Source organism: Uloborus diversus, chromosome 10 (assembly GCF_026930045.1).
Source record: "Uloborus diversus isolate 005 chromosome 10, Udiv.v.3.1, whole genome shotgun sequence".
NCBI lineage: Eukaryota > Metazoa > Arthropoda > Arachnida > Araneae > Uloboridae > Uloborus > Uloborus diversus.
Window position 1 is genome coordinate 80323080 of NC_072740.1, and position 27204 is coordinate 80350283.

General features: G+C 33.7%; 1 protein-coding gene across 1 annotated transcript in view; it reads right to left on the reverse strand.

The window, feature by feature from the left end:
- Window positions 1–391: 391 nt before the first annotated feature.
- The window catches only part of LOC129231755 (centromere protein V-like), a 33082-nt gene continuing 6269 nt past the window's right edge, over window positions 392–27204 (reverse strand). Inside the window, exons 2-6 of the mRNA XM_054866120.1 lie at window positions 24298–24427; window positions 20784–20867; window positions 9537–9655; window positions 7325–7509; window positions 392–602 (exon numbers count right to left, since the gene is read on the reverse strand). Coding sequence (XP_054722095.1) covers window positions 490–602; window positions 7325–7509; window positions 9537–9655; window positions 20784–20801 — 435 coding nt within the window. The 5' untranslated portion in view covers window positions 20802–20867; window positions 24298–24427 and the 3' untranslated portion in view covers window positions 392–489. The remainder of the gene's footprint in view (window positions 603–7324; window positions 7510–9536; window positions 9656–20783; window positions 20868–24297; window positions 24428–27204) is intronic.

A 27204-nucleotide genomic window follows, 5' to 3' on the forward strand; every position in this document is an offset into this window, starting at 1 on the left:
TGGAATGACCCATCGTTTTTTGCAGACAATAACTGTACATTGTAATCAGTTGACTTTCACTTGCATGAAAAAAAAATATATGGTAAAATAAAGCATATGGTGCCTTAAATCAGCTAACATTTAAAACTCAAGTAAAACATTTTGACGTTGATAACATACTTAAAGATATCCCCCCAATTGATTACATCGCTACTTTCATTAAATGAATATGAATTTTTTTCTTGATCAATCAGAACCAATTTTAATGAAAAATGTCAATATTGACGAAAAGATAATTCCTATTATATTTGTACACAATATAATAAAAGTGGCACTTTATATAGATATTTAATTTAATACAATCTAAAGAAAGTACCTCAATGAATTCATAAAATTATGAGTATATTTAATACTGAAAATTTCAGCAAGATTATCTTCAGTTCAAAAGGTTTTTCATAATAAAAGTTGAAAAATACAAAAGTGAAAAGTTTTAAGAAACAAATTTCTTCTTCAACTGCATGCTGGTTTACTGGTATTTATCGCTTCTTCCCAATTTTGACCATCGAAGTTCATCTCTTCTACTCCTTCTATAGTCTTAGAGTCAATGCAGAACAACATTACACCTAAATATAAAAAAAATAGTTTTTAGGAATAAAACCTTAAGTTTTTAAACTGTTGAAATGAAGAAATTAGCGATAAAATAGTCTTAGGGAAGAATCTATGTTAATTCAGGCACGAGGTGTTTTATCTTGATAGTCTCGGGTATTAAACATGTACATTACATTCAGAACAAACATGAATTATCAAGAACCAAAAAAATGTCAAAAATGCAAATGTATAAAAAAGTTCCATGTTCAGTCGTTTTTTACGTCGTTAACTTCTTTTAATTTTGAGGGAAAAAATGTATTTGAAATGTATTACTTGTATGATATATATATATATATATATATATATATATATATATATATATATATATATATATATATATATATATATATATATAGATATATATATATAAAAACATTCGCGCTCGACAGCTGAATGAAAGGATAAAGGATGTTCTTCGTTCATTTTATATGCATATCCTTCTGAAATTTTGTGAAATGATTTTATAAACACAGTATTTCTACTAAAAAAAAAAAAATGAAATGGCTACAACTTCCAAGAATGAAATATTCTCAATCAATTGTAAGCAATTAATTCTTAGCTTAAACAAGGCGTGGGAGGAGGATGCTGGCACCTCTAATGGCTAATGAATGTCTCCTCTTACAATAACCGAATGCGTACTCTTCAAGGGAAGAGGGCGATCGCCCGTCCCTTTCCCTTGAGGTACTCTGTATCAGCAATATTTCGGAATTGAAGTCCCAAAAAACGCAATTGTTGGCCACCTCTTATGACGTTAGGTAAAGAATGGAGTTAAGAACTCTCTGCCGAAATTTTTTCGTTATTGAAATTTAAAAAAATTTATTTTAGGCAATCTTTGAAGGGGGTGAGAGGTTCTAAGACCTTTCCTCGGACATTTTTCAAAATTAAAATCGTAAAGACCCGATAGTAGACCATCTCAAGTAATATTAGGTAAACGAATGGGCTAAAGGGACTTTTCTAAGGTACTTTTCGAAACTGAAGTTTCAAAAGCGCAATTATAGATGACCTTGATCATGTTAGGGAAAAATCGGGTTCGAAACATTCTTCTCGGATTTTTTTCGAAGCTCAAGTTCCAAAAATGCAGTTTCAAATTACCTTTGGTAACGTAAAAGTTAGATAATAAGTTCTAGATCTCCTTCCTCCCCACTCCTTGGCTACATCTCCACATTCTGTTCGTTTTTAACAAAAAATGCCGTGGGAACCCCCCACCAATGCGTAGAGTAAAGTAACCATATTTCGTCCCCTTAAGTTTCGCAGGTCTGACACTTGGTGTCGCCTCCGGTAATATTTTTTTTCTGTTGCGGTCGAAAACACAATTTAATTGTAAAGTTTAATGAGTCTAGTTTGCTACGTTGCTGTTTGGAAACACTTATTCTGATTTTTGAAGACTTGAGTTGTCGCAATACTATTTGTAAATGCTCTTCTTGATATTTAGTTGTATTTGACATCTTTGTTTAAGGTAAGATGTACACTGAATTAATGATCTGAGTGTTTTCCTGTGTAAGGTTCATTTCACGTAGAGCAGGAAGGGGAAGCCGCCATATTGTCGAATGTGATGTTCCTATTTTGGTCCCTTACCTCGATCGGAGTAAAAGACGTTGATGCACTGTAGCCTAAGCCTAAGTGACAAAACAGTTTTCGTGAAGATAAGCATGGGAACACTATAGGTACGTTGCCCTCAATGCACCTCGCTGAAAATACAAACTGTTCTCCGAGGCGAGGAACAAAAAAAAAAAAAAAAAAAATGTGACTCTTGTTAGGAGCCTTGAAAAATCAGTCTTACATCTGTTAATTGAATATTTTGTAAGACAAAAATGCACAATTTGTGAGGTATATCTTAAATACAATTCTTAATCCGTATTTATTATTATTGCTTGGTTTTGAACCCAGTATTACATCGTTTAGAAGGTGGGGGACGAAAATAGGACAACAACATAGGCGGATTTAGGCCGAAAATTTTGGGGGTGCAACAATAAAAAGGATCTGAGGGGGGAGGGTATTCTCGGAACAACAAAGCAGTGGCGAAATCAGAAAATATTTTAGGGCGGGACGCACTTTTGTGTCTAAAAAACGCGATGTAAACCATACTTAGTAACATTAATGGATCGGCAATTCTTAATATTTCAAACTGCAGAAAAAATCTTAAACGAAAGTCGATGTCGTTAGAAGCAAAGGGTGAATAAAGCTTCTGGTTTGGAATGGGATTCACACCCCAGAAAAAATTTGCAATAGTAGTTTTGAAAACGCAGTTTTACAGTTTTTGGTGTTATTTTAGGGGAAAGAAAGGTACACGGGGGCTCCAAGGCTATCTTTAGAAATTTAAGGGGGTCGAAAGCCCTTGTTCGAATATTTTCCAAAATTAAATTCTTAAACATATGAGTGTAAGACCATATTTGGTAACGTTAGAGATGCTGCAGTTTTTCAAAACTGAATCTCCAAAAACGCAATTTTAAACGATTTTCGATGTTTTTAGCGATTAGAGGATTTTGGAAATTTGGTGAAAGTGAAGCCGAAAAAAACGAAATTTGAGATACTCTGTAATAACTTTGGCTGGAGAGAGGGCTTCGGAGAAGAAAAATTTTGGGGACTAATAGAAAAATGAAAACAAAAAGGGGGAAAGCGGATATGAAAGAAAGAGGATTGTGCAAGGAGGGGGGGGGGGGAGGCACACAATGCGCCGCCGAAAATCTGAAGCTGTTGAAAAATTTAATCGTCAATATTTCTTTTTGAAAAAAAACTAAGTTTTTTTTTTTTTTTTCAACAATATTTATTTTTTTCTTCTTAAAATAATTGCGTTTTCCCAAAATGAGATCTTTTCTTCCCTTTAATAATAAAGAACTTTTTTTAAAAAAACATCAGCTCGGCATTTTGTGGGGAGAGTCACCAGTATTGTGCCCCCTCCCCCCTGAATGCACCACTGCAGCAAGAAGTCCGGGAGTCCTCCTTCAAAAACTTTTGAAAATTTACTTTAAAAATGTTGGTTTTTAGTTGATTTCGGAGTAGATTTTATTGATAAAGTTTGTTGCAACAGTCATGTTCCTTTTTTTTTTTTTAGACTTGATTAGCCATAGTTGGTTCAAAATAAAAGAAATTGTATTAATATATACGAATAAATACCGAATTACAGAACATACAATTATACTATACAATAACACAGCACTGAACAATAAATTGTTGAGAAATATTTTTATTTGCATGACATTTTTTTCTTATCAAATGTATAAAATTACTTCAATTCTTAATATGAGCACAGCTATATTTTTCTCGCACTATCGATGTGTGGTGATACACAGGATTTGTTTTAAGTAAATTTACTAGTATAGCAGCTATGAAATTTTTTTTTTACCTCTGCGTTTCTGGGTGATACATACTAATTTTTTTTTTTTTTTTCAAAACGCAACCAAAAATTTTGGGAGTGCGGCGCACCCCCTGGCACCCCCGTAAATCCGCCTATGGACAACAATTTTCAATTCTGGTAAAAGTACATTTTTTAAAAACTTTTTCTAACGGAAAACAAATTGTGTTTCACATATTTAAACTCAAATACCATGTGTGAGCTTAGTTGGTGATGTTTTATAAGTTTTTTTTTTTTTTTTTTAGTATATTTGATAGTAACATATGCTGCTTAAAGGTCAAAAATCTTAGGGGGGATGAAATATGGCGCCATTACGTAAAATCAGATACGTAGTATGAAGTAAGTAAAAGAAATAAATTGCCCCCTCCTTTTCTGGTTCCGCCTTTGGTACCTTTCCACATAAATACTTTTCTTTTGCTTTGGTAGTAGGAGAAAAGCAAGAGAATTCTCCCTCTTAGTGCAGAAGAAAACTACGTAAGATAAGCATAACATATCGTCGCCTTAGAGCAAGAGTAAGACATCTAATCCCTGGAATAATAGTAAGATATCCTACTGTTGCTTTCACCCAATTGAGAGAGCGCACTCATCTCGTGGAGACCAAAATTAAATGCGACGCCCAACTCTACGGACGTCAGAGCCGTTAGATATCTGGCTTCTCGTCCCGTCGAAGGGTCCCGTACAATGCGGCTTGCTGTCATGGCAACGCCGCACAGTGGTTCAAAACGAGAAAAAAAGCGAAAAAAAATTCAATAACTTTGAATATTCTCAAAAAAATGCTTTGGAAAATTGTTAAAACTGTTGCATGGTAATATTTATCTTCATGCGTGCTGATCGTATTCACTGCAAAACCCCGATTTTACGTCCCTCGAATCTACGTTTTCCCCACATTTTACGTTTTTTATCATCAGGTCCCAGTTTTTCCATACACTAATAATATTAATTTAACCCGGATGGAATGTTTGTTATTTATGAATTTCCCGCATTTTACGTTTTCCCTTGGCAGTTGAAAAAAGAGAAATTTTTTTTTTTTAAATTAAGAAAAGTGTTTCCCTCTGTGCATTTATAAACATAATCCACTCTGTTGAATGTTAATCCATGAAAACAGAAACGCTTCTGCTCCATCCGTAGCTGACCTTATGGACTTTTCGGCCGCCAATGAAGATGAACAAGAAGAAGAGGAAACACAACTCGTCTCTTCTTTCAATACTGCATTTAAGAGCTTAATTAATAGTGAAAAACTATTTTCTTTATCATTAAAGACCAGGAAAAAACTTTGCAAAGTGTTTCAATCCTGGAAGATGCTGTACTTACTTTGGATTGAATGACTCGTTATTACTGACTATTTTCAACCTAAACGTCCGAATTCGTTACTTAATGTGTTAGAATGATCTAAACTGGTGTGTACAATAATGTTCTTTTCGTAAAATATCGCATTTTTTACATTTTATAAGCGTCATCGTAGCAACCTTTATTACTATTTTTGTTTTCTTATCTGATTTTTGCTTTTTGTACATTTCCCGTATTTTACGTTTTCCCATATTTATGTTTTTGGATTTGAATTGACGTTTTCCCATATTTTATGTATTTTATGTTTGATTCAGGCCTCTGAGAAACGTGAAATCGGTGTTTCTTCGTAGTTCAAATTCATTTCTGTTTTTAGTAAAAAATATAAATTAAATCAGTCGTATGCCACACGCAAGGTTTATTTATTGCAATTGATACCCTTGAACAATATTTTCTGGCAATATTGACAAACTGAGAACAGCTTTATACTAGAATGATTTCGAAAAGGAAATCAGAAATTTCAAACGTTTAATGATTTTCTAATTTAATTGTTTTATGAACAGAATGGTTAGTAAACTTTTTACATAGAATTCTGCATGAGTTTTAAAAATTTCTTTCTCATGTGTATCTTCTTTAAAGCCAAACGGGTCCGAAAATTGTTATTTTCAGGTTACTACTGCATTGCATGTAGAATGATGCTTCGCATTAAGCCATAACAACGTAAATCTGTTTAAAAAAATCTTCTATATTTATTGATGAATGTTTCAAAAGCCCCAACTTTCGGAAACAGTAAACAAAGTTTTTAGGCTCTCTTGCAAAGTAGTGAAACTGTGACATACGTTAGTTTGGAGCATGTCAAATTTGATGACCAATTTCTTTAATGAAAACGCAATTAACCCCCGTCATACTGTTACGAGTTATTTTCTAACTTACTATATTGGTATTCGTAAATAGCGAAGATCAAACAAAAACATCTGACACGACTGCAGTCGCAGGTGGTCGCAGCTAAAATGTTGTTGTTTATTTACAGGAATGATTAAACTATTGATATATGTAAGTTTTAGCCCACCGGAAGCCGCCGATAAAAGTATATTCCACAATACTTTTTATTATATTTTTCAGAAAATAATGTTTTTTTATTTCAGGTAGTTTTCAATTTTGATGAATTTTTAAGTTTTAACTACAATGTAATATGCATCCTATAAGTGTAAAAAACCAATCAGAAATGACTTTTATTAAATTTTAGTCCTTCTTATTGAACGAATGAATTAAAACTGAAGTATAAGGCGTACGTCCGAAAAAAGTAAAAACATAATTGTTCAACAATCTCGGCTTATTTTTGTAAAAACGATTTTTTTTTCCAAAAAACTCTTATAAAATAAGTTACTACAACTCAAGGGCTAAGTAATTACGGCATGAAATATTTTTTATCTTAAAACTAAAAAATGGCTATTTTTTCCGCCCGTGAACCACTGTGCGCCGGCCGAAAACTGGTTTTAGGGAGAAAAGCATACGTCGGTGACGGATGTGCGGACGCAGTGTGAATGTTGCAATACAGAAGTCACATGAAATCTGGAAAATTGTTCCATGCTTGACATAAGCTGAAACCTCAAAACTCTGCCTGTTTTTCGTCAGAATAGATATAATTATTCTTCAATTAAGACTGACTCTGAGGTCTATAACTACTCCCTTGAAATACTAATAGTTACGATAATTTTATAGCGATTTTAACCCATTGACATATATACATGGATTATCAGGGAATCGTCATTCATTTTATACCTCACTATTGATCCTGATGTCATTTTATGTCAAGGAATTAATCTAAAAATAATCTCATATAGAATTGTTCAAAAAATTTTTTTTCGGAAGGATATCTGCTCAAAGTTTACGAGGATTAAAAGTCTAAAATTTCTCAAACTGTTTAGTTTAAGGCACGATAAAACAAAAATTATGAATTTACTTAATGCTTATGTTACTCGTAGTAAAATCAAAATTAGAAAATATAAAGTATGTAAGGAAAAATATATAAATATTTCAATCAAATAATTGATTTCTTACTTATTCCATTTGGATTCGATCGAGGCTTATAAAAACTTTGCACTCCACATGTTTTACAGAAGTAGTGTTTAGCCGCTCCTGTATTAAAAGTGTACAGAGTCAAATTATCCCTTCCACTTAAAATTTTAAATCTTTCATCAGGAACGACAAAGGCTTTGATTTGTTTCTTGACGCAAATGCTGCAGCTGTAAAATAGAAATATTAAATGATAGTAATTTCATGCAAGGGAGGACAGGTCCGCCGGCCCATTGGGCTGTGGGCCAATGCGCCCTCTCGCCTATGCGTCCTCAAGCCTAAACACTTTTTAAAATTTAGTTTTATTTTTTTTAAAATTATTTTAAAATTTCATTTTTGTGCATATTTTCTTATTTATTTTTTAAATTTAAATTAATCTTATATTTTTTTACTTTTTGGCGCAACTTCTTTATTTATTTATTTTTGCGCTCACAAACCTGTGCGACTTCACTTCGCTTTTTTTCCCCTCTCTTTAAACGCGTAAACGTGTGTACGTACCATTGTTTTTTTTTTTTTTCACCTCCTCCTCCCCCTTTAAAAAAAAAATTCTGCATTTTTTTTTTTTTTTTTTGCGCCCTTTGGAGGCCAAGGTTGGCGCACTCTCGCGGGACCCAGTCTGCCTCTGATTTTGTGCAATTTAAGACGAAAATTTAAGAGAACGAAATGATTGAAAACGATATTCTTTAATTTCTACTTCTTGAGACCAGGCGTCAGTACTCCGAGGAAAAGCGAAGACAAGGAAAGAAGTTTTTTAAGAGAAGTTTAAAGGGTCATTCATTTACCCTAGGGTCAGCTTAAGCTTCGCCACCCCCCTCCGAACTAAAAACTCCTTGTTGCTAAAATTTGTCTGATGGTGAAATATACAATCCTCTTCCCTAGATACATCCTATACATTTTGGATATATTGTACACTCTGTACAAATTTCATAATAGAAATCGCCATTTTAAACTCTCCACAGGCTAAATTGGTAAATTTCTATTCCATATCGGCATTTATTTTAGGCAATTGCTATAGAGATTGATTGGAAAAATAAAATTAACGTGAAATCTACATTTGGCTGAGAAGTAATCCATCAAATTTTATGGGACACATATTTTAAACAAGAAAACTTACACGCTAGACGTAACCAAAAATACACTGATAGAATTTGAACGCAGTGAAAACTTGGATTAAGACTGAGTATCTTAAAACTCTAGATTTCAATGGAATGGAAAATGAGCAAAGTGAGCACTCAAAACGTTTGCTGAAAAAAGAATTTACAAAATGCTACTGACTCGAAATACATAGAAGGGAAATGTGGGACAAAGTGAAATAGTTATGATAACTTATTTTTTTCAAACCGAACAAATAGGAGATATGTTCTGAAAATTGCGGTACATAAGGAAAGAACAATGTCTTTTACAATAAAACTTGCATTGAAACGTCTCTCTCTCTTTTTTTTTCTAACGGTAAGTTTTTACCTCCAAAAAAAAAAGGTGGAAAATTTTTGCTTTGTTTTTCATGGGGCAAAGTGAAAAAGGAAGTATTTTTCTAGTGAAATATTTTCTATTTGATGATTAAAGATATTTCTGTTCAAACAAATGAGTACGCAAAACAATTAATGAATAAATTAAAAGAATAAACGAACACATAAAAAAAAAACAAGTAAGTTAATACTATATGACAAAATATAAATGAATATAAATAAAATAGTGAATGAATGAATATATAAGGAAATTAGTAAATGAAGGAATGTAAATGGACTAATTAATAAATTTATACGTTAGTGATTTGATAAAAGACTGAATAAGTAAGTGAAATGAACTATTTCACTTTGCCCCGCATGCACTAGACTAACTGTGCAAAGCATTTAAAATACAAATAAGTTTAATTTAAAAAAAAAAAGTACTGCACCGAATATTAGTGGGTCTTAATTAATATTCGAAATGTTACTAAGAAAAACTTTATCATTTAGTAATACCAAATACATAATTTTTGACTCACAACAAATATTACAATATGAGTATCAATTTTTGAAAAGTGCTTTATCATACACTAATGTAACTACTACATAGTTAAAATATTGCTAGATAGGTTTCACTAAAAGCAGAAAAAATGTTTCACCATTTCGCTTTACCCCACATTCCCCTACCTGTAATATTATACTGCATAATATTGAAAGGTTTTTTTTTGACTTGAAGTAAGTAAATGCATTACTTGCAAACATAGATTTTTAACTTGGAAGCAGCTTGAGCTTCAAAGCGAACTGTTCCACAGTGGCAACCACCTGTGTGAATTACATATTGATCTTGGTTATCCTTTTCCATTTTGTCGCTCTGTAAAAGAGTAATGAAAAACATTGAAATTGATTTAAGAATATATATATATATATATATATATATATATATATATATATATATATATATATATATATATATATATATATATATATGGGCGTGCACAGAAATTTTGGGGCCCGTCGCAAATTTCTTTCCCGGGCTGCCCTCCATATTGTCGGGCTCGGGCCAACAGGTGTCCCTTCTCCCCCCTGTGCACACCACTGTGTGTGTATACATATACATTTATATATATATATATATATATATATATATATATATATATATATATATATATATATATATATATATATATATATATATATATATATATATGTAATATGAAAAATCCTTTGCTAGGCCTTTTCCATATTAAGTTCTGTTCACTTATATGTCAGAGCGTATGAGTCACAGACATTATTTATTACACACTTAAATGCTTCTCATACCATATATGGTAATGTTCTAGGCTCAGATGTGTTTTCCCTTAAAGTACCTACCAGACACTTTTTTTCCCTCCAGACTTAAGTCAGCCTCTGTCTGCGGTGCAAACATAGGCGGATTTAGGCTGTACATTCTGGGGGTGCAAAAAATATAGCAGTGGCGTAGCTAGGGAGGGGCGGAGATGGTGGTCTGCCGGGCGGCGATTTAGCACTTTTGGTGTGAAAAAAAAATCAAATAAGGGAATCATACTTTAAATCTAATTCTGGAGGCAAAGAAAAACACACTTTAAAATGTAAGGATTTGGTATGACTGAACGGTCATTTCAGTGTTCAAAGTTGAAATATTTCCGTAGTGAGCCCTTGAACCTTCCTCATTCAGTTAATGTCCTTAAATTGTAATTCAACACTTAAATTTTATTTTAAAAACTTAAATTTCGGAAAATATTCAAATACGTAATATCAAATATATTTCTGAAATATAACATCTGTTTCTGTATATAAATATCAAATATATTTCTGTAAAAGTTGTTTCTTTGCCAGTGCTGAATTAATGCAGGGAAAACAAATTATTGGAACTTTGTTACGGAATAAAAGCTGACTCTCAATCGTCCTCAAAGGCTAAAACTAACTTCAGGTTTGATAAAAATTTGGTAGAGAACCCCATTCGGCCAAAAGTTGCTTTTAACTGCAATTTTTCCTGTAAATTCAGAATATTTCTTCGAGATAGGCGCCCTGACCAGCCCCCTTTACTTTTGTAGGAAGAATACGGATTAAATTAGTTTCCCTTTGCTACTTTAAAGGAAGTTTTCTATTTTGAACGATGATTTTCAATGCTTTAATGTATTAGATATGTCTCAATGAAAATGTGGCAAATAAAGGGACACATGCGACAGAAACTGTAGCTACGCAATTCCCATACAGGGGATGGGGGAGGGGGATACAGCACTGCAAATGGCAACTAAAGCTGTTGTTTTGACGGCGAAGGCGACTATTTTGATAACAAAGGCGAATATTTTGCAATCAGTTGTAAAATACAGGGACTACTTTAGTAAGTGTAACCAAAATTTGTAAAAAAGCTAGTTTTTTTTTTCCTCCCAGGTGAAAAACTTTGTAAAAAAAAATTAAAAATCGCCTTTAAGTTTACCCTCTAGTTACCACGGGAAAAAAGGAAATGTTTTACCGCGTTTAATTTTTGAAAACAATCGTTTTAAAAAGTGGGAAAATGAAATGTAATAAAACATTCACGACCAGAAAAAATGTGAAATTTATATTTTTGTAGAAAAAAAGTTTCGTAAAGTTTCGTCGCAATCGTAAAAGATCGCAATTTTCGTAACAGTATCGCTTTTGTGAGTGCGATTTTCATAAAGGATTAGTTTTTGCAATCGCAATTTCTGGTTCTTAACTACTTTTTTTTTACTGTTTTTTCATTCCTAATTTCTTTTATTCGTACTATACATTCATTTTTTTTTTTAAATTTTTAACGAGAGGCTAATTTGTTTTCGATCGGAAATATGAATATGGCGCTTCGAGCTCTTTTTATACAGTCAGCCTTTTACTGTTGTCTTTAATTAACAATCAAATAGTGAAAAAAATATACTAGAATGTGTCAGTGCTGGTTTCTCTACGTTTATTCAGGGTTGGGCTAATATTTGGAAAATGTTTTTTTAAGTTTTCCTTTTTAAAAGTTGTTCAGGAGAAAATTTACCCAACGTAGGTCTGCCTTACTTCATTATCATTAAAATGATATGAAAGCAATTTTTTTTAAAATGGGAGACTATTTTAGAAATTATTTTCTGTATCTGGTAACTATTTTGGAGACTATTATTCATATTAAAGGCAACAAAAGCAACTAATTTTAGTAGTGGAACTCACTGATAGCACTGCCCTGCCCCCTTCAGAAAATTTTGAAATTTTACAGTGGAAATGTTAATTTGTACTTGATTTCAGAGTGATTTTATTGTACTGTTTACCGGAATGATGTGTAAGGACTTTATATCGTTTTTGGGGAAATATATCACAATAGCCATATTTTTCGACTTTATTAGCCATGGTTGTTTCAAAGAAAAAGAAAATTGTAAAGTTATACCAATACATACTCAATTACAGAGTATAAAGTTATTACATAATACAGCTCTGAAAAATAATTAAAGGAATGTTTTTATTTGATTTATGTAATTATTTATCATCTTTCTTTTTTAAATGGAAAAATACTTCTTTTTAATTCATGCAGCACAATTTCTCTCGGTCTACCGGTGTGTGGTGACTGGGTCACACAATAAGCAGCCTATTATTGCATTTTTTAGTTTGCTTTCAAGTAAATTAACTTGCATTTAGCTGTAGAAAAATATAAGTTGTTTTACAAAATTCCTGAGGAGAAATATATATTTTCTCCTGATAAAATATATTTCATTTAAATTTTCTTTGAAAATCCAACCAAAATTGTTGGGGGTGCGGTGCACCCCCTGGCACCCCCGTAAATCCGCCTATGGGTGCAAAGCCCAATAATATTTCGTTATTGCAATCTGCTCCTCCTATATAGATCACGTGAGATCACATGATCGAGGGATAATTATCTGTAATCTTTTAATGATATTCCCTATATAAAAATCGTGGCACAACTAAATAGAGCGGAGGCTGGTGTATACCCCCCTCGCTCCCCCGTGGGAATTTTCGACACATACATTTTTGTGTTTGTATTGACATATACGTTAAGGTTTTAGGTTTTTGCCACTTGAAAATTACAGCATATTCCTGAAAAAACACAAAAAAGTCATGAAAACTACTAAAAATGATTTAAAAAAAAAAAACTGTTCGAAAACGGTTCGATTTTAAAAAGGGGTGAGAGTTTGATCAAGAAAAAGAACCACAGCAGTATTTCTGTTTAGTCCGATATTATTTTTTTTTCTAGATCCGATAAGGAAAGGGAGTAAAAAAAAACATAAACACAAACCAACACGAACAATAAACGAATCCAACGAAAAACGAAACAAAGCTAAATAAATATCCCCTCACATTCGTTATCGTGACGTCACAGTCAAAGGATCACGTGACTTTCTGACGTCATATGAATTTATCCAATAGACATGCCAAATGTACTGGCGGAATAATTCGCAACTCCAACGAACTATAGGGGGCACTGCAGTCACTGTTTAATGGCGGAATTAAAAACTAAAACAAACGCATGTGGTAACGAAGAAAATGCTAAAAGTGTTGTGATTTTTGTTGTTATGTATGATTTTTTCGCTTTATTCATTTGAAAAGATTTTTCAAAGTCTTTTGGTTATTCTGACCCATATAGAAAGAGATTAGAAACCAAAAAGTATTACGAAAGTAAACAATTAATGCAGAACACACAGTAAGTTGTTCTGAAGCAGCCATTTTCACGATGTTGAATTCGGAATTCATAAATTTTTGGTTCGCTTCGAACGGCATTTTCATTTTGTACCGTTTTTTCTATACATTAGTACATATTCAGTTCAGTTTCGTGACATTTCCGGCATTTGTTGACATTTTTGTCACATAGTGCACATACGTGGCAGACTGTCAAGAGTAACGTTTAACACTAGATAATTTATTTCTATGACTATATGATTGGATATCCAAAGAAATCATGCATTTAATTCATTCGTCATGGAAATGATTTACCTGATATGTGAAATCTTGTCAAGATACATTATTCTTTCACACAATTTTAAAGCCATAACCCTATAAACAGATTTTTGGCGAACTTTTATTTTTTATTGTTCAAATTCTTAACGTTCTTTCTGGATTTTTCAATCTGTTCTGCGATAAATATTTTCAAGAAAATTTATTTGCATACTGTCTATTTCAGTAGGATACTGTAGTAACAAAGGTTATTTAAATCATTTATGCGGAATTCGCAACTCCAACGAACTATAGGGGGCACTGCAGTCACTGTCTAATGGCGGACTTAAAAACCAAAACAAACGTACATGGTAACGAAGAAAATGCTAAAAGTGTTGTGATTTTTGTTCGTACGTATGATTTTTTCGCTTTATTCTTTTTAAATTAATTTTCAAAGTCTTGTGGACATTCTGGCCCACGTAGAAAGAAATGAGAATTCAAGAAGCATTACTAAACGTCAAAGATTAATGCAAACTACGTAGTTCGTAGTTCTAAGCAGCTATTTCCACGATGTTGAATTCGATATTTATCAATTCTTGATATAACTAAATAATAATTGTGGCCTGACAAGAATAACAATTAATGCTAGAAAATTCAATATGACATTACAAATTGTTATCGAAAGATGATGATACTTTTTTGCCTTGCTTGGCTAGCGCTTATTGTTTTCCATTTGTAGCCGAGTTATTTCTCTCGAATTCCCGAATCGGTTAATTTAAAAATTTTCTGTTTCGATTCTTCTAATTTCGGAGTTACGATTTAATTGTGTCATGTTATGCAAATCATCAACAAAATTCTCACGGATATATGGTGGTAGTTTTCTTTTCAGTTGATTGACCATTATTTCTTTTCACTTATCGAATTCTGTAATCTTACTACCATTTTATTCCACTCATGATAAAAATTAAAAATGGTTTAACTAAAAACGCGAAATCTCGCCAAGGCTACTTTCCTCGCACTATACTAAGACTATAACCCTAAACAAATTTGGCGAAACCTTTCAGCTGAGAATAAAAGGAATAAAGTAAATTCTTTCTCGGTGAAACATTTTTCATTTTGTTCTACGATAATATATTCAAGAAAATATTTTGCATACTGTCCATTCCAACTAAATGCTGCTGTAAAATATGGTAAGTTTCATTAATTTAAGATTAAAAAAAAACCCATATTCTTACAAATTCATACAAAACAATAAAATTTTTTACCTTGTATAACGTTATCCAAGTTTGTTAATCCAGAATTTTCGCTTTCACCAATTATTAAGGAAATAATGAAAACTAACATTATTTTGAGAAGCTCGAGAATACTACGAAGGGATGAATTAATTTCTGTAGCTGAAAGCAAACTAAGACACATCGATTGCGTTAATAAATACTCAGAACAAACTGCCTGTGTTTACGTCAACAGACACACGTGGAACGCAACGTGGCAATGTTTTAGTTTCATTTGCAGTTTTGTAAATCACCGCAAGGTAGCGTATTCGAGCGCTGGAGTTCCGAATTAGGTTAAGGAAAAGTGTCCAGTCAATGTTGTTAAGTTCGTTTTTTTTTCTTCATCGAATTGAAAAACTGATATTTATTCAAATTCACTCAGAACAAAATAAAATAAAATGTGTACTCACAGTTTATATATGGTGGTAGTTTTCTTTTCAGTTGATTGACCATTATTTCTTTTTACTTATCGAATTCTGTAATCTTACTATCATTTTATTCCACTCATGATAAAAATTAAAAATGGTTTAACTAAAAATGCGAAATCTCGCGAAGGCTACTTTGCTCGCACAATTCCAAAACTATAACCCTAAACAAATTTGGCGAAACCTTTCAGCTGAGAATAAAAGGAATAAAGTAAATTCTTTCTCGGTTAAACATTTTTCATTTTGTTCTACGATAATAAATTCAAGAAAATATTTTGCATACTGTCCATTCCAACTAAATGCTGCTGTAAAATATGATTAGTTAAATTAATTTAAGATTAAAAAAAACTCATATTCTTACAAGTTCATACAAAACAATAAAAAATTTTACCTGGTATAACGTTATCCAATTTTGTTAATCCAGAGTTTTCTTGTTTACGCTTCCACCATTTAATACTTTTTTGAAAGAAATAAGGAAAACTAACATTATTTTGAGAAGCTCGAGAATACTACTAAGGGACGAATTAATTTCTGTTGTTGAAGGCGTTCTTAGACATGTTGAATGCGTTACTCAGAACAAACTGACCGCGTTTACGTCAACAGATACACGTAGAGCGCAACGTGGCAATGTTTTAGTTGCATTCGCAGTTTTATAAATCACCGCAAGGTAGCGTATTCGAGCGCTGGAGTTCCGAATAGGATTTAGCCGAAATTTCTGAGCATATGCACGATGGTGCATTACAAGACATGAACGTGCTAAGTATGTAGAGTTAGCACTTGAAAATGCAGGTATGCCTCAGTCATCAGATTACTCTCACCATGACATGCAATCAAATGAAATGAAACGAAGTGACAAAAGTATTTCGAAAATACTTGACGCTTTTGAACAATACGTTAATCCATTTGAAGTTGAAAACCACGATAAGCTGTTCTGTTTATCATCTGGAAGACCTGTCCCCGATTCGGTAGAAGAAAATTTGCTCAACGTTGATAATCTAGGGAAAGCTTCCAACAAAAGTTTTATACATGACAGATTTATTGTAAAGAATAAAAAATTTCATGTACCACTTAAGAGACAAAAGCATCAAACTTTCAAAAGTATTCAAGAAACGATCACTGTTACTACTGCACAAAACAGATTAGTAGAGATAAGAGCAGAAAGGAATATTTTTGCTCGAGTTTTACTTTTGCCACAAGAACGTGAAATTAACCTGGATAAGCTGATGTCATACCCATTAGGTCCAGTACCGTGGGCATTAGCCACTGCTGATGGATGTCCAAGAAAAACTGAAAAGTCCAAACTACTCCACGCTTTGGAGGTCAAGGGTATAGTCGACGAATCTCCTAAGATTGAAGAATGTATATATGTGATAGACACCATGGCTTACTTTCAGGCCCTCACTAATATTCCAGAAACCTTTGGTGAAATTGCAGAGACTGTCTTGAGCCGCTTCTCCAAGTGCAGCAGGATAGATTTTGTAACAGATACTTACCAAGATGTTTCTATTAAAAACATTGAAAGACAAAGAAGGGGTTGTGAAGATACTTTTTTAATAAGAGGACCCAAAACTAAGATTCCACGGGATTGGAAAAAATTCCTTGCTAATGGCAAAAATAAAGAGCAACTGATCAACCTACTTCATAGTGAATGGGTTCAGGACAAACATGCCCACATATTACATGGGAGAAATCTTTATTTATCACATGGTGATAAGTGCACTTGGTTTACTAGCGAAGATGGGTTTACCATCAAATATAGTACACAAGAAGACTTATGCTCTTCACAAGAGGAAGCGGATACCAAAATAATACTACACTGCATCCAAGCTTCACAGTCTTGTCAAGACAACTCACCCATCAGAGTTAGATCCCCGGATACAGATGTTTTTATGCTGTTGGTAAGATATGCCAGCAACATTGAAAACATAGTTTTCTTTGATACAGGAACAGGTAACAAACGAAGGGTTATTAATGTCACCGCCATTTCTCATAACTTAGGTGCAGAAATGAGCCACGCTATGTTGAATGTGCATGCCCTGTCCGGTTGCGACACCACTAGTTCCTCTGTTCGTCACGGAAAGTTGTCTGTGAAATCGAAATTGGAAAAGTTTTCGAAGTTTGTACCTATTCTTACATCAGTAGGAGCATCACCGACAATTACAGACACGTTACTGACAGGGTTGGAGGAATTTGTTTGTTGTTTGTACAGCAGTAAGGAATATACAAATATAAACAAACTGCGGTTTGATTTATTCGCACAAAAGTTTTCTCCGAGAACTGCATTTCCTCTGTCCAACAATCAAGGTGTGGATTTAAGTCTACTGCCTCCATGCAAAACTTCATTAGAAAACCACATAAAACGTGTCAACTACCAATGTTACATATGGAATAACGCACATGTAGCTAAACCCTCCATCCCAACTCCAGTGGGACATGGATGGAAGTTGAAGAATGGTGAACTGAAGTTTGACTGGATTAAAGGAGATCCGTTGCCACCCGAACTGCTTGACGTTCCAGAGGGCTTTGAACCAAACGAATTTGAAGATGAAGATGAAGCAGAAGTACTAAACTTAGACGACATAATATATGAGGATGAAGAAAATACCAGTTAATTACAAATCATACTATAATGTTATAATTATGCTGCTAGTAGATCTAGGTATGTTTTTTTTTTTTTTTTTTTCATTTAAGAGTCATTTATGAGTCATTCTGAATAAATGTACAAAAATATTGTAATTATTGCATCTTTTTATAGTTTAAAATAATTAAATGAACAAAAAATTAAACTTTTTTGACTTTCGTTATTTTTCCCTTCAATTTTCTTTATTTTCCGGAATATGCTGTAATTTAAAAAGGGCAAACAACTGAATTCTTAATCTGGTAGGTAATACCAACAAAAAAAAAAGTATAAGTCATAAATTCCCACCGGGGGGGGGGGGGAATGGTTTCATATTGGTGGCTCATGGTCTAAAACAAGTTGGTTAGTTAAGAGAAGTTCCTGCTGGTATGTTCTATGTAAAAATAAAGATATTCTGAATGTAGCTTTGTCCTCTTCCTACGTGGTAGATTATCACGGTACAACACTGCAACTTGCGAAAATCAAGATTTGTGATAAGAACCGAGCGGCGGTTCTTACATATATATATATATATATATATATATATATATATATATATATATATATATATATATATATATATATATATATATATATATATATACAGGTAGTTATCAGAATAATGGAAACACCTGTGAATAAAAGTGACATTTTTGAATGTGCTTCGTACGTAATATAAAGAATAAAACCAGATATCTGTTTTTTTTTTTTTAAATATAAATAGCAATGTACATATTCTGGTACTATATGGTGGATTAACTGAAGTTCTGGAGGTCTTGAATTTTTTTCAAGCGCGTGAAATATCGTACCTCTCAAATTTTAAAAGAGGCCAAATTTGGAGCACGTCTAGCTGAAGCAAGTGTAACTGAAACATCTCAACTTTTTGGTGTTTCTGGAGGTACAGTATCTAAAGTCATGACAGTATACACGCAACGCGATTAGACAAGCTCGGCAAAGCAAAATAGTGGACTCAAAGAGGAGCTTAGTAAAAGGAACCGACGGTAATGAAGAGGATTGTAATGCCTAAAAAGCGAACACACACACACAATATCAGCAAAAATGACCAGAGAACTCAATCATCATCTGGATTCACCAGTGTGAGTGATTAGAGACATAAGGCACCTTTATCAACAGAACATTTATGGCAGAGTAGCGATTCCAAACACACTTGTCACAGAGTGTTTCCATTATTTTGATAACTACCTGTATATATGACATGACACCTCAAAGTCCCCCGCACCTACCATCTTATACCTGTGCAATGGGAACTCTAGCAACTCCTTAACAACTCTGGTTGTCTACTTCCTCCTTCCTTACTGCAAACTTTTAGACTGCTAAAATGCGAAATATTATGAGTAAAAAAAATCTTCACTGCAAACTGGTACGCAGATACTATGAACTGTATGAAGAGACTAACTGAATGAGACTGAGACTAGCAGAATAAAGAGACTTTATTTCTCTCTCTCTCTCCCCCTCAAAAAAAAAAAAAAAAAGAAAAAAGAAAGAACGCACACCTGCTAATAAACCTGAATAAGTCGTTGGTAAGACTACAGACAATAACTGTGCTGTGTAACTGTGATTGGACACAATTGTTTTTTGTTTGTTAAAATTCTGTAGTAAGTTCTTGTTTCTGGTACTGCCCGTATACCTCAATCTCATCAAAAACAACCCTATTGTAAAAATTTCCCCGCCAAGAAAACCTTTAACTTTTCCGCACAAAAAAAGAAAACCTGCATCCTAAACCCAAAAACCCTCAACCATAAAAAGTTATGATATCTAGTTTGCCCGCCAAGTATCTGCCAAACTATCATCCTCCCTCTTCTCCTTTTTCATCACAGCTACTTCCATTAGAACCTCCTCCCACCTTCAACTCCTCAGAAATATGGATAGATCTTTTAAATTGTTTATCTTGTTTGGCGGGAAGCTTTTTGCTCACCAAACAACCACTTCACTTTGAAATGCAGGGAATATGCAGGCCAAGGAAGAAGCTGTACCTGCTGCGAATCAAGGTGGGTAGAAAGAACTGTGCGCATGCGCAAGTATCAACGAAGGTCCAATTGTGTACTAATTACCTTGACGGCGACAGCATGAAATCAATATCATCTTGACGGCGTCAAGATGTATGCAATGTTGTTATTGTAAGGTAATATCAATATTGATATTTTAAGATGAATGCAATGTTGCATACGTGTTGTTATTGTAATAATGCTTTTTAATCTTTATGCAAGCTTTATGCAGTATGAAACACGTCAATATTGACGCCGTCAGTATAATATCAAGAGCTGTCAAGGTTGATGCAAGAAATTTTGCTAGTAGGTTATATATATATATATAAACAATATTTTTAATTTCCCTAATTGCACAGGAAGATTCACCAATAATTGGTAATTTAATGGAAGTTTCTAGAAGTTCTACTTAATTTCGCAGGAAAAATAATTATAAAGATTCCCCCTTACAACTACTCTCCGTTTCCTTCCAGTCAACCAATTTCTAACCCAAAGTAAAAATTTCCCTCCTATTCCTATATCTGCTAGTTTGTTGAGAAGAGCAACATGCGGTGTCTTATCGAAAGCTTTTTGTAAATCAATATAAACAACATCTACACACCTTTTGGTATCTAAAGCCATAGTAACCTTGTCATAGAAATGCAATAAATTAGTAGCACACAATTTACTTTTCGTAAAATATACTTCAAACTAGTAAACATACTATTAGTCTCTAAGAAAATTAAAATCTTGATTTGATCAAAGTTTCAAAAATGTTACAAACTACTGAAGTCACACTTACCGATCTGATTCCCTGCATTAAATTTAGACCCTTTCTTGAAGAGCGGCGTTATGTTAGCAAGCTTCCAGTCCTCTGGCATTGTCCCTGAGTTGGAAGAAGCATTGAAAATATTTAAAATAGCATCCACTAATTCCTCAGCACATGCAGCTAAAATTTTTAGATAAATATTGTCAAGTCCCGGAGCATTAGTTGCTTTAATATTTTTCAAATGACACGTCCTCCCTGGAAAACACAAAATCTTCAAGCTGTATAATAGCTTGTGTCCTTCTTGCTGCTTATGTCGACTGTTGAGATACGGGTATCGTTAAAAACACTGGGAAAAAAAGTTATTTAGAACGTTAAAGTACCTTTCGTTTTGAGTTAAATTTCCATGCTCGGCGACCAGTGGCCCAATTTGACTATTTCGAGCTTTCTCAAAATTTGCATCAGCGAAAACCTCTTAGGATTCCTGTCAATGTGATCTGCTAGTCTTTGCTCCAATTCCTTTTTCTGAATCCGTACCGAATACTTAAAATTACGCCTTGCCTACAGCACTCCGATGACCAGCTTCTTTAAACAGATGAAAGGCGGCTTGCTTATAATTTAGAGCTTCTTTAATCTCCCCGGAGAACTACATGGGCCAAATTTTAGCATTAAAACCTTTTACCCTCAAATCCCCAACCGTTTTTGCTAGTTTTTCCTTAAATTCCATCCACTGCAGATCTATATCGCTATTTTCAATACCTGACGAAAATACCTCATTCAAGTTCTGCCTAAATGCAACAAAATCAGTATTTCTGAAACTGAGCACAAACCTGAAATTTTCATCTCTGCACATATTAAATTTAATCCAGAACCTAATATTGTTGTGACCGCACTATATCCAATATCATACCCTACACACAATCCCTGAGCATAATTTCCTACGTCTCAGAAAACTAGATCCAAAATTGCATTGAGTTTCCTGAGTTACAACTTGATCTAAAAAACAGTCACCACACAAATACTTTCAAAAATTTCTCTTCCCTACGATTACTGGGGCAAAAATTAGTCCAATCAATGCCAGGTGATGATCCCCCATTATGATGACGGATCCCTTACTGGACAGATCACTAATAATACGATACATCTCTTCATCTTATCCCTAGTGTAAATTAGGTGACCTATAAATGTTTCCCAACCGCAGTGTTTGGCTCACCAACTCCAGCCAAACTATATCAGTATCATTAGGTTATCGTTTGTGACCAATTTATTGCAAATGAAAGTTTCTCTAAAGTGTAATAAAACTCCACCATCGTTTTTACGCGCTGTATCTTGTACGAGGCGTGTTTTTAAAGTAAGTTCCGTTTTTATATAAAAAAGGAACGAGTACAGATAGAGCTAAGTAATTTAGTGCACAAAAATCTACCATCCTTACGCTATTTTTCGACATTGCTCCCGTGATTTTCCAAGCATTTGTCATAGCGTGGTACAGGTTTTTGTATACCCATTCGTACAAAGTTACCGCCCGTTTAGTCAACCATGAGGACTCTTACAGGGCTTTGGCTGGGGCGTTTTCGAACATCCTCTGGTCTGCCCTCACCTCGCTCGCAGCATCTTTCATTTGTTTCGGCATCTAAAGTCTTTCCAAGGTGGTCTGTGGCACAACAGCAATAATGAGCTCAGAGAACATGTTATCCCATGGCTGACTACACAGGCGGCAATTCTCTATGAATAGGTATACAAAAACCTGTACCACGCTATGACAAATGTTTGGAAAATCACGGAAGCAATGTCAAAAAATAGCGTAAGGATGGTAGATTTTTGTGCAATAAATTTCTTTGCTCTATCTGTACTCGTTCTTTTTTTATGTCAAAACGGAACTTACTTTAAAAATACGCCTCGTATAAACAAATTATACCCAGCAATACATAATAAATCTGCATCCAGGGCCGTCGAGAGGGGGGGGGCAAGCCTATGCATTGCACAGGGGCCCGTGAAAGATTGAGGGGCCCGCGAAGCGGGCCTAAGATAAAGATAAATCCCCCCCCCCCTTTAAAAAAACTATTTAGTTTGAAGGAAGTTTTTCTCCTAGAGTTAAGATTAATAGTTAAGATTTACTTTTCAATCGTTGTGAATTCAGTGAAAGTGATCAGGCTCGATCATTTATAAAATCAAGTATTAAAATGTCACTGATTGGAAAGTACAAATGAACTGCTTTGAATAATTTTAATTGTTCTAGAGGCCTTGAAAATAATTTAAAAAGTTTCTGATACTGCTTGAAAAGTGCTTCAATTTTATTTCCCATCAGTTGTATAAAATATGATTTGTCCAAATGGTTAGGCTGTTATTTCCACCATTTCTTTTAAAGCATATTTTAATCTTGATCGTTTTTCAGTTAATTCAGTGTTCCGTTTGTTGGTGAGTTGATAAGAGATGATAGAAAACTAATTATACCGATAGTCGATGTGAGCAAGTGACAATGCGTCATCGTTTCTCCCTCGTCGCTCTTCCTCTCTGTCGATTAATATCAACGATATGTCGAACCACGAGCAGTTTGTGTTTTGTATTGTCTTAGTTTGCAAAAGAGTAACGTTTAAGAAATTTTTTGTTTTCCTTTTTTCTTTCCTCATGTTTTTGTAGTTCCTATTATAGGCCTCAAAATGCAGAAATTTTTAGTGTTTTTTTCAAAAAATTTGCCGGGGGGAGAAACCCCCGGACCCCCTAAAGTTGGAGATATTCCACCCTCAACCCAAAGGAGATCCCTGCATCACTCTCCTGATATCCCTCCTCCTCTAAAAAGGTAAAAAATCGCAAATAAATTTTAAATATGTGAAAACGGTGCCTAAAAATAGGAGGTTAAAAATTTAGTAAAAAGTTAGGGGCCCTGAAGAAAGTTGCATAGGGGCCCATAAATCCTGTTGGCGGCCCTGTCTGCATCATATTCGGTAGCTCATGTCTCGGTAATTCCAATGCATTACATCCAACTTCTCATCTATAATTATGTTTTTCAATTCTTCCATCTTGTTCCTAATACTGCGAGCATTGGTATACCCCAACTAATTTTATGTAATACCCAGAAAATTCTTAAATCACAATTGTTAAAATTAGTACTCTAATTTGACACCCTATTTTTATTTCTAGTAATACTCAAATAATTATCACCCTTTCGATACCTGATCCTTGAATCATGCCCCCCCCCCTTCAAACTTAGTTTTTTGACTCTGAAGCCCCTAAAACCAAACATCTAACCATTTTAACACCTGTAGAGCTCAGATGCAGGCCATTCCTAGCAATTCATAACACTATAAAATATATGAAAGTAACAGCAGGTAATATTCTTCTTGATTTTTGTTCTAATTTCTTAAAAATTCTGGAGTCAAAGGTTAAATGTCAAGCAAATTGGGGGAAGGGGGCACGTGCCCCCCTCCGATGCTACGCTTATGCTTTTTATAACCTTTAAAACATCTACCTGAATATAATTTCTCTACATGAAAGTCAATAGGAAAGTTAAAGCTATAGTTAGCGGGGGAAAAATATCAAAGGTATTACTTACGGTAGAGTTACGTTTTGCAGAAAAATCCTCAAATTCTTATTCAAAACGCATTTTAGCATGAGTCAAACAATTGTTTTAGAGTAGCAAATAGATGCATGTGAATTTCATGAAAACTTCCTTGAGAATCCACCTGTCGAAAACAAACAAAAAGAGAATCCAATAATGTAATCTCAGAAGATAACCCAACGTGTATTAAAGAAACACAACTCCCAGCTATTGAAATAAGCAGACGTGTTCGACAAAAAAAAAAAAAAAAAAAAATCACAACTTTTTTTCTTTGAAAGAAAATTGTGATTTACGGGAAAGCGATCTTACAATTTTTAACTTTGACTTTTTTTATTGAGAAAAATGATCCTCTGAGTAATGAGAATTCATTCTAAATTTTTCAAAAACCCTTTGAAATTCCGGTATATTATTTGCGGCGCAAATTCTTATATGCATTCTCGTGGCAGCATTTTTAGTAATTATGTTAAATTTAATTTCAATAATATTCTGCAACATAACCACACGTGCAATATTAAATACAATAAAAATCTCTTAACTATAAAACGAAAATAAATTGATTGCATTTATATACAGTCGAGTCGTTATTACTCGAGGGATGCGTTCCAAGACCCCTCATGTAAGTCGAAATTTCGCGTTGTGCAAAAATGTATGTGTAAAAACTTTTATAAACATATCCATACAATTAAAGACACTTGTAAACACCACCTCAAACTGTTGAAAAAAAATCTTAACTATACATCACTGTTTCTCACATAAAAAACTGAATTTTTATTTATATTTCAAAATAAATTACTTTTAAATTTAAAAAAAAAAAACCGCCTTCAAAAAATACCCAGGAACCAAAAAGCAAAAAATAACTGATTACACTTACATTCTATTTCCTACCGATACATAGAAGTGAAATTTATTTTACAATTCCAGTACAAAAATCAACTAAACTAAACACCGAATTATAAAATAAACACTGATTTAAATTACTATACGATGAATTATTTTAAATACCTAACTAATTATATACGATCTCTTAATATTTAATAACCTTTTGAAGTCGGGGCCTCCTATAAACAACTACATAACGTAACTGACAACCCACCGAATCCTGAATTAAACACTAATTTAACAATACGCGAAATTAGTCTTTAAAACCAAACCTACTCAGTTAAAAAAGCGCAGATGGTAATGATTTATGCTGCGTGATCAAACCGTTATTCTTATATAATTTTAAATGCGCAATACAGTTGCTTCACCAGTTCTTTCATATCGTTTCCATTCTTCCTGGTTTCTTTAATTCACAATACAGGAGCAGCTTCCATTTTCATAATTTTTGTATTTTGCTTAGAAACTACTCGGTGAACTTTTACGGATTTCCTTTTCTTGCTTTTTAATTGTAGATACGGAAAATTCACTCATACCTAATTGTCGTGCTACCTTTGACGCATTTTATAATTGTTCAAGCGCATAATCTTTAGCTTTTGTTAAATTGTCAGAATCTTTCTCTTTTTCATTCTATCTTCAAACTTTAAATGAAACAGCGCTCTTATATATATAGGTGTCATTATATTTCATCAACTTCCCCATATAGAATGAAAAAAATAAATGCAAAATGAGGAGTAGTAATTTGTATAAGCAATGTTTAGATTAGTATGGTGTGGAACTTCCATTCTCAGTGATGCCAAAGGGATGAATGCTCATTCCCGAAAAATTTTTTTTTTCAGTATCCAATAACTAAGCCGATACTTACACACCGCAATTCCCTTCGGAAAATTTTCGTGTTGCGGGCGGAGAATTCGCGTTAGATCTAAAATTCTTTACCGGGGAAAAAATCGCGTTATAGCCATTTCGCGTTAGTCGGATCGCGTTGTAGCGGGAGACGACTGTACTCTTTTGATTTTAAACACCTTTTCACAAGTACTTCTATCACAAGTCTTAAAGAAGTTCTTATGTGCTACTAGTCGACCCGTGCGGAACTCCGCACTATGCTTCGAATCGCTTCATAAGTCATTTCGCTCTTTAAGAAATACAAAGAAAGAACATTATGAAGAAGGACCGAAATAATCAAACGGAAAAAAGTAAACGCACAAGATAAGGCATTTAATTTGAAGACAGCAATAACAAAACCTCGATAAATACAACGTTGTGATAATTTGATCATCGCTCACCTTTTGGTTGTACGTATTTTCAATGCAAACATAAATATCCTTAAAAGTGTGGCTGAGTGACTCGTGAAAAAGCAGTAATTGTGTATGTGAAAAAACAGGTTGTGGCACATAAAGTAATGCACATGTGAGCATCTGACGGAAAAAAAAAGACATTAAAGAGATATTTATTGGCACGGATTCGAACAGGCGTCATTCTGACTAAAAGCACCACACTCCAACAAACCTAGCAATTGCGCCTTCCTTTTCGAATGCTATTCATTGAAGGAATGCGTAATAAAAAACAGCAAAAAATCTTTTAGCCGAAAAAAAGTAAGATCATGCGTCTATGTTTTATCATTAGTCAGCATGATACGACTTAAAATTGTTCGTAAAACATGGAATTTGAATAAAGAATGAGGAAGATCTCATGTAGCGATTGAAACAAACATTCTAGAGAAGTAATAAATTCGATTGAAAATAAGTGTTTTTATTTTTGAATATTGAACATTTTCCCCTAGCAGGCAGCTTTAACCGTTATAGCTTAAATGCCCGCACATGTTTTTCTTTTAATCGAACACTTAAAATTCAAAACCAAAACCATTCGAACAGAGTCCGTTTTTTAAGTGCATTTTTTCGAACATAGACTTTTTTTTTTTTTTTCAGCCGAAAGCAGAGGAGTAGAAAATGATTTCTTACTAATGAAGTTGATAGTAATTTTAATGTTTTATATCGTATTCGAATAAATAATTAAAGGTTTACTGGA